Below are 16,616 nucleotides of genomic sequence, written 5' to 3'. Positions count from 1 at the left end.
AGGGCCTACTGTTGGAGATCACACTCCCTGGTCTCTTGGGCCTCCGTGACTCCTGACCCTGGTATAACAGTCAGCTTTTTGGTGTTCCTGGGACATATAGTTCGCCAGGGGTTCCGGTTATTTCTGCTGGATGTAAGGAATCCCTGCAGACGCGGACCCGGTGTCCGGTATATGCTCTTGGGGTGAGCGGGTAAAGCTCCTCTGCCCCCTATGTTTCTCTCTTTCCACTCGCCTTCGGCCACGCTCGGGGCCCTCACTAGGCTTCACACTGCAGCAGGCACACTGTGCTTCGCCGCTATTTTGGCGTCGGCACACCCTAAGCTCACTAATCTGAGCTCACTGAGTCTGGACTGACCTGACAACCTCTCTGGCTGCAGCAGACTTCACTCTCTGTGGACTCCAGACTAGACTGCCTAGCTCCACCTTCCCTTTTTATATCCCTAACGGGCTCCCTCTGCTGGTCTGAGGTGAAAGGTGGAGGTGTGTGAATGCTATGAGGGCCTCTTGTGGAGAAATCCGTCCATGCACCCCTCTGGGATCTGTGGCACCAATGCGCAGCAGGGCGCCACATTCCCCCCTAGCAAAGCTCAGTACTCCCGGACTAAATTAATTTTTATAACAGATGACAACAATAACTCTTCCCTTTATGGGAGGCACTTTGCTTGAATGTTACATATATAACATTAGAGATAATAAATAGATATGTACAATACAATAAGCAACCTCAGAATTCAAGCCTCTTCCGGTGAGGTCCCCCAACAGGGTGTCCTTCTCACAGGTTTAAGTACTTGATAGCTTGAGGGACCTGTCCAAAGCAAACCCTCAACGTAGGCCCTGGGGTGGCTGAAGGGCATGGCGATCCTGGGTTGGACCTCTACAGTCATGGCCAAAAGTTTTGAGAATGACACCAAAATTATATTTTCACATGATCTGCTGGCCTCTGGTTTTTATTAGTGTTTGTCTGATGTTTATATCACATACAGAAATATAATTGCAATCATATTATGAGTACCAATAGGTTATATTGACAGTTAGAATGAGTTAATGCAGCAAGTCAATATTTGCAGTATTGCCCTTTCTTCTTCAAGACCTCTGTAATTCTCCCTGGCATGCTCTCAATCAACTTTTGGACCAAATCCTGACTGATAGCAGTCCATTCTTGCATAATCAATGCTTGCATTTTGCCAGAATTTGTTGGTTTTTGTTTGTCCTCCCGTCTCTTGATGATTGACCACAAGTTCTCAATGGGATTAAGATATGGGGAGTTTCCAGGCCATGGACCCAAAATCTCTATGTTTTGTTCCATGAGCCATTTAGTTATCACCTTTGCTTTATGGCAAGGTGCTCCATCATGCTGGAAAAGGCATTTTTGGGTGCCAAACTGCTCTTGGACGGTTGGGAGAAGTTGCTCTTGGAGGACATTCTGGTACCATTCTTAATTCATGGCTGTGTTTTTAGGCAAGACTGCGAGTGAGCCGATTCCCTTGGCTGAGAAGCAACCCCACACATGAATGGTTTCAGGATGCTTTACAGTTGGCATGAGACAAGACTGGTGGTAGCGCTCACCTCTTCTTCTCCGAATAAGCTGTTTTCCAGATGTCCCAAACAATCGAAAAGGGGATTCATCAGAGAAAATGACTTTGCCCCAGTCCTCAGCAGTCCACTCCCTGTACCTTTTGCAGAATATCAGTCGGTCCCTGATGTTTTTTCTGGAGAGAAGTGGCTTCTTTGCTGCCCTCCTTGAAACCAGCCCTTGCTCAAAGAGTCTCCACCTCACAGTGCGTGCAGAAGCACTCACACCAGCCTGCTGCCATTCCTGAGCAAGCTCGGCACTGCTGGTAGTCCGATCCCGCAGCTGAAACAGTTTTAAGATACGGTCCTGGTGCTTGCTGGTCTTTCTTGGGCGCCCTGGAGCCTTTTTGACAACAATGGAAGCTCTCTCCTTGAAGTTCTTGATGATGCGATAGATTGTTGACTGAGGTGCAATCTTTGTAGCTGCGATACTCTTCCCTGTTAGGCCATTTTTGTGCAGTGCAATGATGGCTGCACGTGTTTCTTTAGAGATAACCATGGTTAACTGAAGAGAAACAATGATACCAAGAATCAGCCTCCTTTTAAAGTGTAGAGTGATGTCATTCTTACTTAATCATGACTGATTGATCGCCAGCCCTGTCCTCATCAACACCCACACCTGTGTTAATGGATGAATCACTAAAACGATGTTAGCTGCTCCTTTTAAGGCAGGACTGCAATGATGTTGAAATGTGTTTTGGGGGTTAAAGTTCATTTTCTGGGCAAATATTGACTTTGCAAGTACAGTAATTGCTGTTAAGCTGATCACTCTTTGACATTCAGGAGTATATGCAAATTGCCATTACAAAAAATGAAGCAGTAAACTTTGGAAAAATTACTATTTGTCTCATTCTTAATACTTTTGGCCATGACTGTACTTGTGCCACCCAGACAGGTTTTTGTTCTGAGGTCACCTAAAGGGGCGGGGCACTACAGGGAGTGCAATTATTTGCAGCACACAGTTTTTGGGCTGCACACAGTCCTCAGCCACAAAGTTCTTTATGTACCCTTACGAGTAACTAGAGATAACAAGGGAAGTGTCCATATCACTTAAATTGTCCATTATAAAGCGGAACACAAGTTAAGAAATTCATACATGAAAATACACAATATAATACCCCAATGGCAACTATTTACACTGTCAGAGTTTCCCTCTCTATTCTCTGTATCTGACAGGGGTCTGACCTCATGTGCTACGTGTCGACATGCGTAGTACGGGAGTGTGGATGGTATCCGTGTCTGCACCGTCTGCTACCCTGTCAGTTCTACGTGTGGGTAGATTGTAAAACTGCCTTAACCACTCTATGGGACTGGCAAGTGTACCATTGGCTGGGCCTTCTTGCTCTGCTCCAACCGGGGATCCTTCTTCCGGGGATGCTTCTTGAGCAGGCTCTTCTGAAGCACTTACAGGTTCTACTTGCTGTGGAGTGTCTTCTGGCTGTTGAAAGAAGTGGACCACAGGTATTATTACTGCTCCTCCTAGTTGAGGCCAATCTGCTGGGAAATCTCCTAAGTCAGTATGGAGTACTGCTTCTTTAGGCTCCTCCGGTATGGTGAGAGGCACTTCTTCTTGGGGCTTCAGCAGGTCTGGACACAACTTCAGATGGTCTCTAGATACCGTTGCAGTCGTTATTCCTCCGTCTTTGCTAATCAAACAGGTATTCCTGTTATCAAATCTTGAATTTAACACAGTGTAGGGTTCTCTCTCCCACTGGTCATCAAGTTTGTGGTTTCTCCTTTTTCTCTTTAACACCACTTCTCCTGGTGTGAAGGGTTCTGCAGGCGCACTTTTATTGTAGTGGGCTTCCTGCTTGTCCCTTACCCGAGTGAGACTGTCTTCGACACAGGCCTGTACCCTTCTGTACTGCTCCTGTCTGGTCGTGTCCCAGTCCTCAGTGGACATATCTGCCTCTGGTTCTACTACACCAAGCTCCAGGTCCATGGGCAACTTCCCGGGTCTTGCTCGCATGAGATATGCTGGAGTACAATTGGTGGAACTCACAGGTATATGGTTGTACAGATCTACCAGGTCAGGTAGTAGGTCTGGCCACTGATTTCTCTCCTCTAGTGGTAAGCTCTTCAGCAGGTCGATGACGATGTTATTCATCTTTTCACAGAGACCGTTGGTTTGGGGGTGGTACGGTGTAGTCCGGATCTTTTTACACCCGTACAGATGGCAGAACTCCTTGAACAGTTCGGCTTCAAAGGCTGGGCCTTTATCTGTCAGCCCCTGCTCTGGGTATCCATGGGGCCTGCAGAAGTACGCCTGAAACGTCTTCGCCGCAGTTTCTGACGTCAGGTCCTTGACAGGGGGGCGACCACCAGGAACCGGGAGTAGTGATCCACCATGGTCAGGGCATAGGAATATCCTGACCTGCTGGGTGACAGCTTGACATGATCCAGGGCCACGATCTCCAAGGGCGAGTCGTCTTGATGGGTTGCAGGGGTGCCTTCTGGCTGCTGTATCTTTTCTTCTGAGGCTACAGGGTCCACAATTTCGGCACCACCTCTCAATGGAACTGCGCATTCCTTCCCAATAAAACTGACACTTCAGCAGGGTTTCTAGCTTCTTCCAGCCAAAGTGCCCCGCCTGATCGTGGTAGGCTTCCAACACCATCTGGATGTCTGTCTTGGGCACCACTATCTGCCATACCATCTCATGGGTTTTAGGGTTTACTTACCTCCGGCACAGTTTCTCTCTATAGATGAACAGCCGGCTCTTCTCATTCCACAGATGCTTGGCTTGTAGAGACGCGTCCTTCTCCAGGGAGGAACCTTCTTGGGTTATCAGCTCTTTGATACGGCTGACAACCGGGTCGCTGTCCTGGGTCAACTTCCAGCTGTGGTGAGGCAAAGGGTTTAACGTCTTACCGCGATGTCTCCTGGAGGCTCGTTGCTCGTGGACCATTCCATTACGGTGGAAGGCAGGTAGCTCAATCTCCTCCAGGTCATCCACTTCTTCTTCAGTATCCGACTGGTGCAGCATCCTGGACAGGGCATCAGCATTGGCATTCTTACGGCCTGCCCGGTACTTAATGGTGAACTGGTAGTTTGACAGCCGAGCCATCCATCGTTGTTCCATGGCTCCTAAATTGGCTGTTCCCAGATGAGTCAACGGGTTATTATCAGTGTAGGCAGTGAGCTTACTGGAGGCTAGGTAGTGCTTGAACTGCTTGGTGATGGCTCAGACCAGGGCCAGGAACTCTAACTTGAAGCTGCTATAGTTCTCTGGGTTCCTCTCGGTCGGGCAGAGCTTCCTGCTTGCATAGGCGATCACCTTCTCTCGGCGATTCTGCTTCTGACTTAACACAGCTCCTAATCCCTCGTTGCTGGCATCAGTGTACAGCAGGAACAGTTGGCTGTAGTGAGGGTAGGCTAGGATCTCTTCTCCAGTCAGGATCTCCTTCATCACCTCAAAGGATTCAGCTTGCTCCTTACCCCATTGGAACGGGGGGTTTCTGCCTCTCCCGGACTGTCCTACCAGGAGATCTTGCAAGGACGCCGCTTTCTTGGTGTAGTCCTTCACAAACCTCCAGTAATACCCGACTAGTCCCAGGAACTGACGTACCTCTTTGAGGCTCTTCGGCTCCGGCCATTTCTGGATGGCAGTGACCTTCTCCGGGTCCTATGCTACTCCTTCTGGACTGACGATGTGCCCCATGTACTGTACCTTCCGCTTGAGCAAGTGGCACTTGGAGGGCTTCAGCTTCATCCCATACAGGGACAGTGGCTCAAATACCTCTGCCAGGTGCTTCAAATGGTCCTCGTACATTTTGGAGTACACTATCACGTCATCCAGGTATAGTAGTACAGTCTCGAAGTTGCAGAGTCCAAACGGCATACTGTTGAACTCGCAGAGTACCATCGGGGTAGTGAAGCCCGTCTTCTCCCGATCCTCCTCAGCAACAGCTACTTGCCAGTACCCACTAGTGAGGTCAAGGGTGGAGAAGTAATTTGCAGACTTTAATGCTGCCGAGGATTCCTCTATACGGGGCAAAGGGTATGCATCTTTGTGTGTTATGCGATTTACCTGTCTGTAATCTACACACATTCTCATGCTTCCATCCTTTTTCCTGACTAGGACCAGGGGAGCTGCCCAGGGACTACAGCTATCCCTTACTACCCCTGCCTTCTTCATGTCGTGCAAGATCTCCTTCGCCTTCTGGTAGTGTGCTGGTGGTATGGGCCTGTAACATTCTTTGATAGGCAAGATGGTCACCTGTGGGTATATGGTGTTGTACCCCTTTAATCCTCCCAAAGTCAAGTGGGTGTTTACTGAATACCTGCTCGTATTCCTGAACCACCCGGTGTACACCCTGTTTCTGATGGGCAGGAGTGGTGTCTGTCCCAACATGGAGCTGTTGACACCAATCCTCCACCTGAGTTCCCGGGTCATTATCCTCCACTTCGTCTGGTGAGCTTAAGGACTCAGCCGTGTGTATGGAGTTGTTATCTACTGTGTACAGTTTGGCAACAGTGGCGTAGTGTGGTAATCTAACCTCGTGCTCTCCATAGTTTAGGAGGCATACGGGCACCCTCCCATTGCGTACATCCGCTACCCCTCTGGCAGTCAAGAGTGTAGGTCTATGCTCCGAGCTAAGGGGCTCTACTACCGCCTGGTAGCTCCGTCCTTTGAGACCTATTGCTGCTCTACACCAAATCAGCATTTCACTCATCAGGGGATCACAATAGGTATAGGGTCTGTCACCCGTACATTACCAATTTCACCACCTGTTAGCTTTACCTGTTGCTGGTACATAAGGTCTCGGATCTCTTTCTGGAGCACCCTCCTCTGCCCTGGTTTGGCAGTGTCGGCCATCTGTTGGAGCAGAAACAACACTTCTCCCAAACAGTTACCGACAATATTTGTGCCAAGTACCATATACAAGTCTGTATCATCAGGATTAATCTCTACTACAATTAGTCCCTAGTCCTTCAGTTCCACTCTTCCCACCTTTACTGCCACGTCCTTAACCCCGACTAGGTTAAGGGGAAGGCCATTGGAAGCATACACGGAAAGGTTTGGAGCTGGAGGGCGAAGTTCGTCTATGGACCAGAACCTTTTGTAGAGGACATCTGACATGATGGTTACCTGAGATCCAGTGTCCAGCAGGGCAGGTGTCGCGATGCCATCCTGCACAATGGACAGGAAAGGTCTTCCTCCCACGAACCGATGGTACCAGTTTGATGGGCCTGCTTGATTTACTCCTGGGTGTCGGCCCTCGGCCCCAGGGTTTGCTCGTTTAAAGGACAGTTCCGCACTGTGTGGCCTGCCTTCTGGCAGCGGTAGCAGATGAATTCTCCTGGAGGGTGATGTTGGTCGTTGGTCCTCCCACTGGGTGGCGTTGTCCTCTTCCCGGGCGGTGTTGTCCTCCCACGGGGTGGAGTTGTCCTTCTTCTTCTTCTCATCCAGGGGACATCCTCAGGGCTGTCGGCGAGTAGTATCCTTCCATCTGGCTTGGGCTCCTCGTGTAGCTGCAGGGTGCTAAGGACCGTAGCCAGGGTTTTACTTAACTGGCGCACTTCAGAGCGTAGGCTGTCCAGCTCACTAGGAGGCACTGTTTGCATCTTTGTTTCAGCCATTAGTGGAGGAGCAGTGGGTGCTGCGGGCACTGGGGTGGCCCCACCCTGGTAACGTTGGATAGCAGTATCTGTTGTTTCCAGGGGCTGCAGACCCTTTATAGCCATATCCTTAAGGGTGTCGAAGGTGGCATCTGGATGATCTAAGGCCCACCACCGTACAGTTCTGCTCTCCTCCTGGGACCTCAACCCCCAGATAAACTGTTTCGTCAGCATTTTATTTTCATCTTGTATGCTGGCTGGACTAACCTGTTTCAGGGCCCACAGGGCTTCCTGTAAGCGCCAGGCATAGTCCCGGATACTGTCCTCAGTTTTCTGGACACAATGGTAGAACCTCATCCTGAGATCCGTCTCGGTGCGGTTTTCAAACACAGTCTGCAGTCTCTTAAAGATGATGGATACTGATTCCTGGTCTGCGGCTAGCCAGGTTTCAACCTCCCGCTCTGCGGCACCAGTCAATTGTCCCAAAACTACAGCAGCTCTCTGTTTGCCAATCAGAGAATACATATCTAGCACACCGCATATTCTTCTCTTGAATCTGGACAGGGTGTCCGGTTTGCCGTTATACTGGGGGAGCCACTTCGCTCCAGGGATATACAGCAGGGCCATAGGTAATAACGGGGTCATGACCCCTGCTGGTGGAGCGGCCGCTCCGGCCTGTGCAGCGCCGGGCGCAAGTTGGGCATCAGGAGCGTTAACCGGTGCTCCGGTGGCTTGCTGGTCGTCGGCCATTGTTGCGCCCCCCTAGTGAACCGGAGCCTATCTTCTTCAACAGGTAGGCCGCAGCTCCGCGGGCAACGGTCTTCTTCCAGGACCTTGCGTCGCTCGCGTCTGACGTCAGAGCATCCTCTCGGCTCCTTCCATGACCTGACGCTTCATGGTTCGACGTCAGGTGCGGGGCGTGTCCTGGGCTTCGCGCACTTTAGCAATTACGCCTCCCAGGTTCCCGTGGTTACGCCCCTCTTCTTCCCGCACTGCAGCGCGATAATGGCGGCGGTCCTCACCGCAGTTTAACACACAGTTCAGTTCAATAAAGGCGCCCAGTACCCGGTGACAACGGGCACGCAATCCTGTTCGTGACGCCAAAAGATGACGCGCCCCCAGAACCGTGGGGTCCTCGGCAGCCAGGCCTCTGGTTGCCGGGGGATATCATGGTGGCTGGCCCGGTCCGTGGCCCAGGGCGGTCACTCAAAAGGGGAATATGAATATATGGGGGAATTTGGGAAAGTTCGCGACGCCCCCTGTGGTGTCTGGTGAGAATCACCAGCGCTGCAACAGTCCCCTGAGGCAGATGCTAGGGCAGCTTGTGATGGGACGGCTCCCCACAGGTGGAGCAGGCCTCAGGGCAGTGTGGGGGGTGTACTGGATGGTGGTGCAGGGGAGAGACGGCAGGATGGTCTCGGAGGAAGGATGGACACTCACACAGGGATAAGCTTCAGTACCTTTACTGGTGATGCTACTGGCACGGTCCAGGGTACTCCAGGTGAAGGGCGCACTTCTGGACTCTCCCCAGTGAGCGGGTATAGGGCCTCCTGATCCGTTGCTTTACTCTCTAAGCTTCTGGCCTGTCTGGAGCTGGGCCTAGCTTGGTTACTGTCTCTCTCTGCACCTGCTGACCTGGTGGTAGAGCCTTCTCTTTGAAGATCACTCTCCCTGGATGCTGGGACCTCTGTGACTCCTAGCCTTGGTACTTTAGTCAGTGTTTGATGAGCCTGGGACCTGTAGTCCTCCAGGAGTTCCGGTGGTTCCTACTGGGTGTAAAGGGGTCCCTGTAGGCGTGGACCCGGTGTACGGTATATATATATCGGGGTGAGCCTGGTATGCTCCTCTGCCCCCTCACTACTTCTTCCTTCTCCTCTCGCCTTCGGCCCACTCAAGGACCTCACTAGGCTTCCACACATGCTATAGGCCATGGCCCGCCTAAGCACAGCAGCCAGCTTGCTGCTTTCTTCACTGCTCTCTGAGCATCAGCACACTCTCAGCTCACAGACTCACTTCTGTCTGAGCTAACAACTAACTAACTAACTAACTAACTGAGCTGCCTAGCTCCACCCTCCCTATATATATCCCTAACGGGCTCCCTCTGCTGGTCTGAGGTGGTAGGGTGGAGGTGTGTGAATGTGTGAGGGCCTCTTGTGGAGAAGTCCATCCATGCACCCTTCTGGGTTCTGTGGCACCAATGCACAGCAGGGCGCCACACAAAGTTGCACAAATATTTGGTGACTGTTCACATTTTCTCGCCACTTTGGCTCAAGTCCGCCTAAATGTGTAGAGTTATGTAGGAAGAGGGAAGGGGCACAGTCACACCCGCCCATCTGATTCAGAACACTGACAGTAACATTTCTGGCATGGCACATGGAGGCGCACGCCACTTAGAAGAGGTGCCAAATTCATTAAGTGGAATCTGTCTCTTATTGAATTCGGCGCCATGTACTCTGTCAAGACTGGTGTAGCTCAACCTTGTGCTACGCCAGTCTTGATGTATCGGCCCTAATGGGTCTCAGAATATGGAGACACTAAAACAAATGTTTTTTTTAACTACGACAGAATTTAATGATGTATAAGACACTACATGACCCCGAGTACAGACAACGAGACAAACTTCTGCTTCTTCTCTTCCAGGTAAACCCCAGATGTCGGCCCCTATAGAGATCACTATGGCCGATTCATCTCGTGTTCAGTTCTCTCTGAATCTACAGAAGTTTTACCCTAAAGATATAAAAATCTCCTGGAGCTGGAAAGATACGAATGGTGAATATTTATTAACAGCTGAGAACCCAGTCAGTACGAGGGACAATGATGTCACCTATGAGGTCACCAGTGTCACCAAGATTCCTGATCAGCAATTCAGTGATCATCCAGAGATGAAAATCATTGTAGAATGGAAACACGAGAGTATGGAGAAGTCAGAGACAAGATCACTGAGTGTCAGAGGTAAAGATGATATCTGTCTATTTCTTATCTATTTCCAATTTGTATATAAGTTTGGGTGTCATTATCAGATATTTAATATATATCAAACCTCCCATTCTTTTCCCACTTGATTCCTCACTCAGTAGTGAAAGCTTCCCTGTATGTGCAGTAAACAACAATGAAGGGTTTATCTTATATATACAGCTCCTGTGTATTTGCTCTGTTAGGGTATTTAGACTTTATAGATAATACCGAATATATTTATAATTTCATTTATTTTTAATTTTGCAGTTTGAATTTTTGAGCTTTTTGTATTTTTAAAAACATTTTTTTAATTTTCTCAGTCCCCTTAGATTACTTGAGTATGCAATGCTTTGATTATTTGTGCTATACACCACAATACAACATTATTACTGCATGCAGGGTATATAATGGTCTCCTATGAAGCCCAGTCTGTGGACTGAAGTATGAAAACGGTAGCAAAGAGGGTCTTCAGCAGAGGGTCTTCAGCAGACTCTCAGCTTCTGTGGTAACCTATTGATACCGTATGATTGTGTCATGCCAAGGCAGCCAATGAAATACTGCTTTCAGTGATTGACAGCAGCACTTACATGGTTGGGTAGCAGCATTCAGAACTAGCTCTGGTCACTACTGTTACAGATTAATGGCAGCTGTATAATGTAACCGGCCACTTCTGTATATGGAGTGGACTTGGTTCCTTAGCAGACTCCACACATGGAGACCTTGGCGCAGACATACAGTTGTGTCCATTATGTCCAAGGGGGTCACAGAACTGAGATGCAGAAAATCTGTGACACACACGGGACCAATTGTGACTTCCACATCATAGTCCACCTTGTGTTACAGATCTTCCCTGGCGTCCACACGTCGGATCTATCAATGTCTCAAAGCTGGAAGATGGTAAATCAGCCACCCTGACCTGTGATATCTCCGGATATTTCCCGGATCTTCTGTGTGTTATCTGGTTCATAAAGAAGGACGGAAATGTGACCGATCTGCCCAGAGAACCATCAAAGAAGGACAGAAATTACAAGATGTCACGGAAGGAGAAGAGACAGACAGATAACACTTATTCCTGTGAAGCTTCAGTGACTTTTACCCCAATAATAAGTTCAGACCAAGGATCAGAAATCATCTGCAGAGTGGAGCATCCCAGCGAGGAGCGTCCCATAGAGCGGAGCACCGGACCCCTACACATCGGTGAGTGCCCCCGGACTTACAGGTGGATTTCTAAATTGTGATTGTTGAACAAAATAAATAAAGTCCATTATATAGAGCTATAGTAGGAGGGACGGGTGTACTTACTTTTAGTAAATTAGTAGATGGCCAGGGGTGCCAGTAGTTGGACCCTCAGTGATCTCACATTTATCTCCAGTTATGTGATTATTTATGTTATTGGTGGGAAATCCCATTAATGTTATAGAAACAGCAAACGACGATGGACAGAAGAGATGACAGAAGTGACATCCATTTATAGCTGCTGTTTCATCATCTGTTCCCCATTGGTCCATGAGCCGCTCACTGTGGACGGGGGCAGCGCACTGACCAGACGTCTGCTCATGTGAATGAGGCCAAACATCTAATAATCCCATTATCTGATAATAAAGGGGACACAATCCTACATAATGATAATGTGAGATCAGTGGTGGAGACGTGATATCTGCAGCCTCGTACAGCGGTGACACGTCTGTCCTCATCTGATGACGTCTACATGATGATCACTGGAGATAACGTCAGTGCCGATACCTGGGGACATTACAGGAGACTGGTGGGGGCGGCTCATCCTATGGGGGATTCATCTGTAGGGATCAGGACCTTATACCGGAAGGAGCAGAATATTTACAGGAGTTCAGTAATCACCGGCCGCACCGCTGTCTGCAATTTATATTGTAACCGAGAAGATTAATTTCTACTAATTTCATCTTATTCTATTTCAGATGAAAAAAAGAATTTTTGGTAATCTACCAACTATCGTAAGTTCCTCTTCCTCCTGACCTCGTACAGTAGATGACGCCGTGTGATCAGTGTTACCGGTGACGGCCGGTGAGGAGACAGTCAGTGATCGCTGAGACATCTCTCTACACTGATATCAGCCGTTCTGTAGGGTGAGGATAGTGACATCTGTGGGGTCTATAGGGGTTCACCAAATGGGGATCTCATTAATAAGATAACATCATGATCACATATTCTTCAGTTCTCATCCAGTAGACTGTAAGCTCTTGGGGTCGGATCCGTCTTTGTTTTTGTTCCATTGTCAGATGTTCCTATGTCCTGACTGTGAGGTGCGGTGATCATGTTGGTGTCTCTTACATTATTATTACTACCACTATAATCATAGCCAAATTTCCACTGTGTCTAAGATGACTGTATGATTCCCGCAGCCTCAGTATTCCCCGGTATATACAGTGACTGTTCTCCCATTACTATGAGGATTATACAGTCCTCATTCCTAGGTTATCTCCTGAGCTCAGACTCTGATGACAATTTTCCTCTATGACCCTAGATTATTACATTCGATCTTACAGGCTGGACAGATATCTGTCTGAGATGGTTTAGTGAATCCTACATTGAGCAGGGGGTTGGACCAGATGACCCTGGAGGTTCCCTCCAAATCTAACGTTCTATGGTTCTATGATTCTATGATTCGAACCCTTAAATCAGTTGAACCATAAATGATGGACATGTGCACACAGGACAACCGTGACATGACGAGGAACCAACATCTGATCTTTTTGTCCTTGCGAAATTTAAAAAGAGAAATAATCCATGTTGTATCTTGTAGGAAAAAATAAACATTTATTTCTGGTACCAAGGAGCAATGAGGCTGAAGAAGAAGGAAGAGAGGTCAATGAGGACACAGGAACAGAACCTCAAGGAGAAATCCTGAATGATGAGAAGGACGAAGGACATTAGTGTCGTCCCAGTATTACCATATCTGGGGTTACACAGAAAGCAGTGACTGTCTCTCTGTTATTACTCCCCCCAGATATAAGTGTTATTGGGGTACGTAGAGGATTAGCGCAGCCCTGGATAACAGATCAGGCGCCAATGATCACGGAAATTATAGATAAAATAAATTGTTTGTTGAATCTGAAAAGGGGAAATTACTTAAAAAGAAACTCAGTAAGTAAATGTGAGAAGCTGTTGGCGTCTGGATTGGCGAATTGGGTTTAAGAGAATTGCTAAGATACAGCCCAGGGTTGTTTTAAGAAAAAGAAAAATAATTTTATAGTTGGGATTTAGCGTTGGAGCTGTGTTCTACAGAATAGGAGTCTGAGATGACTGACGGGAGGGCTGGAGGGGGCAGTGTATGATGACTTCTTCATTTTGTTCGAAATATATCCAGAATAGGTCCTAGTTATCACCTAAGTTGTGTTTTCGGCACAATGTACACGAAATGTAATGCTTTTACCATGTTTATACAGATTTGGGTTGGGGAGGGAGTAAATGGGGTTGTTTTTTTATTTTTATATTACTTTATATTACAAGATGAATAAAAACACCTGATTAAAACAAAGTTGGTGAAGCTCTTTGATCTGAAACTGGAGAGCCATAAATACAGTGCTGGCCAAAAGTATTGGCACCCCTGCAATTCTGTCAGATAATACTCAGTTTCTTCCTGAAAATGATTGCAATCACAAATTCTTTGGTATTATTCTCTTCATTTAATTTGTCTTCAATGAAAAAAACACAAAAAGAATTGTCCTAAAGCCAAATTGGATATAATTCCACACCAAACCTAAAAAAGGGGGTGGACAAAAGTATTGGCACCCTTTGAAAAATCATGTGATGCTTCTCTAATTCATGTAATTAACAGCACCTGTAACTTACCTGTGGCACCTAACAGGTGTTGGCAATAACTAAATCACACTTGCAGCCAGTTAACATGGATTAAAGTTGACTCAACCTCTGTCCTGTGTCCTTGTGTGTACCACATTGAGCATGGAGAAAAGAAAGAAGACCAAAGAACTGTCTGAGGACTTGAGAAACCAAATTGTGAGGAAGCATGAGCAATCTCAAGGCTACAAGTCCATCTCCAAAGACCTGAATGTTCCTGTGTCTTCCGTGCGCAGTGTCATCAAGAAGTTTAAAGCCCATGGCACTGTGGCTAACCTCCATAGATGTGGACGGAAAAGAAAAATTGACGAGAGATTTCAACCAAGATTCTGTGGATGGTGGATAAAGAACCTCGACTAACATCCAAACAAGTTCAAGCTGCCCTGCAGTCCGAGGGTACAACAGTGTCAACCCGTACTATCCGTCGATGTCTGATTGAAAAGGGACTGTATGGTAGGATACCCAGGAAGACCCCACTTCTTACCCCGAGACATAAAAAAGCCAGGCTGGAGTTTGCCAAAACTTACCTGAGAAAGCCTAAAACGTTTTGGAAGAATGTTCTCTGGTCAGATGAGACAAAAGTAGAGCTTTTTGGGAAAAAGCATCAACATAGAGTGTACAGGAAAAAAAAAGAGGCATTCAAAGAAAAGAACACGGTCCCTACAGTCAAACATGGCGGAGGTTCCCTGATATCTTAGGGTTGCTTTGCTGCCTCTGGCACTGGACTGCTTGACCGTGTGCATGGCATTATGAAGTCTGAAGACTACCAACAAATTTTGCAGCATAATGTAGGGCCCAGTGTGAGAAAGCTGGGTCTCCCTCAGAGGTCATGGGTCTTCCAGCAGGACAATGACCCAAAACACACTTCCAAAAGCACTATAAAATGGTTTGAGAGAAATCACTGGAGACTTCTAAGGTGGCCAGCAATGAGTCCAGACCTGAATCCCATAGAACACCTGTGGAGAGATCTCAAAATGGCAGTTTGGAGAAGGCACCCTTCAAATATCAGGGACCTGGAGCAGTTTGCCAAAGAAGAATGGTCGACAATTCCAGCAGAGCATTGTAAGAAACTCATTGATGGTTACCGGAAGCGGTTGTTCGCAGTTATTTTGGCTAAAGGTTGTGCAACGAAATATTAGGCTGAGGGTGCCAATACTTTTGTCTGGCCCATTTTTGGAGTTTTGTGTGAAATGATCAATGATTTGATTTTTGCTTCATTCTCTTTTGTGTTCTTTCCTTGCAAGCAAATTAAATGAAGAGAATAATACCAAAGAATTTGTGATTGCAATCATTTTCAGGAAGAAACTGAGTATTATCTGACAGAATTGCAGGGGTGCCAATACTTTTGGCCAGCACTGTATCTCTGCAGATGAATGATAGAAGGTGATCACCAGGCAGTAAGATCCATCTTCTTTATTATAGTAGACATAAATAGTGTACAGGGGCCGGGGAGATGATGGAAGCAGCAGTTACTGGTGTTCCCCGTGTTTGGTTCTGCATCTACATGTCCGGAAGAATTGTCATTATGACGTAGTGTGACTTATTTAAGGTCTTGTTAATTTGCATATTTTCATGCTCATCATATTAAAAATAAGACAAAAAGGCAACATACAATGTCAGCAAACAAGTAGCATGTAATATATAAGTTACAAAAATACACTGAGGTCATTTTTATCATAAAACCCAGAGATCGGCCACCAAACAAGCATTTTCCCCATTAGTTGACTGAACGCTGCCATGTTTTAGAAGTGTAATCAAACGTGTTACGGCCATAGCCGATTTGTCGTGCTTCTTGCATTATCCCCCGGTCTCTGTACACTATGTGTGCTACAATAGACACATACACTTTGCACAAGTCATGCAAGGGAATGTACACACTGAGGTTTTTGAGGTATTTTTGTGTAGTAGAAGGCAGTAAAATCTCAGAAGAATTCTTGCAGGATGTGCCATTAGTGAGGAAAGACTGCCATCTGCTGGCCAGGTGAAATCAAGCGGAACCCATTTGTGCTAGAAGATTGAACATCTTCAATTTTGATGCCAGACCTGATCAGGTGACCCACAGGAGGTATTTCCTGGATACAAAAGCCCTGGGCGCCAAAGCGCAGGCAGATTTGTTGCCAAGCAGGAGAGCAGAGCAGACATTCTCTAAAGGTGCCACAGAGCCCAGCATGACAAGCCTCAGCAGGAGGCCGGCATCACCTGAGTGGCAGACATCACCCTTCACAGAATTGCCACCAGTTCTGCATACACTGGTCAGGGCCAGGACCCGCAACCTGCGCTGATTAAGCTTTCGAAACCCAACATCGCCTGTATAAAGACAAGGCCTGGTCCTCTCTTCCTCAGGCCTATGAGATTATTGTCGACGATCAAGCCGAGAACAGCTGGGAGAAGACTGCAACAGGGGAGGCATGCCAGTGACCGAAAAGTAACAGCGCGAGTGAGCAGGGCCATCACTTCTAACTTGCACATATGGTACCAGGGACAGTTGGGATTAGAACTTCAGGTTGGGAGGGGGCTGGTTTGTGCGTGTGACGCGCCCCCAGGGCCGTTGGGTACTCGGCAGCCGGGCCTTCAGATGCTTGGAGGAAATCACGGTGGCTGGCCCGGTCCGTGGCCCAGGGCGGTCAACAAAATGGGGAATGATTATATTTATAGGGGTTTTAGAATAATTTGTGACGCCACCTGTGGATTCT

The 16,616-nt window shown here is 47.6% G+C and overlaps 1 protein-coding gene across 3 annotated transcripts in view; it reads left to right on the top strand.

Moving 5' to 3' along the window:
- Positions 1-13,524, top strand: part of LOC141162502 (uncharacterized) — a 104,607-nt gene extending 91,083 nt beyond the window's left edge. For 2 of the 3 annotated variants that reach the window (XM_073648672.1, XM_073648674.1), the window contains 4 exons: positions 9,775-10,086; positions 10,933-11,286; positions 12,024-12,059; positions 12,869-13,524. In XM_073648672.1, coding sequence (XP_073504773.1) covers positions 9,775-10,086; positions 10,933-11,286; positions 12,024-12,046 — 689 coding nt within the window. In that variant the 3' untranslated portion in view covers positions 12,047-12,059; positions 12,869-13,524. Of the gene's footprint in view, positions 1-9,774; positions 10,087-10,932; positions 11,287-12,023; positions 12,064-12,868 lie in introns of those variants that run through there. The other variant, XM_073648673.1, reaches the window with a different exon arrangement.
- Positions 13,525-16,616: the final 3,092 nt, after the last annotated feature.

The sequence above is a fragment of the Phyllobates terribilis genome, unplaced genomic scaffold, assembly GCF_046119375.1.
Source record: "Phyllobates terribilis strain yellow unplaced genomic scaffold, ASM4611937v1 Scaffold_9__5_contigs__length_417890890, whole genome shotgun sequence".
NCBI lineage: Eukaryota > Metazoa > Chordata > Amphibia > Anura > Dendrobatidae > Phyllobates > Phyllobates terribilis.
The sequence above is the reverse complement of the archived record's forward strand: the minus strand, read 5'-3'. Positions and strand labels throughout refer to the sequence as shown.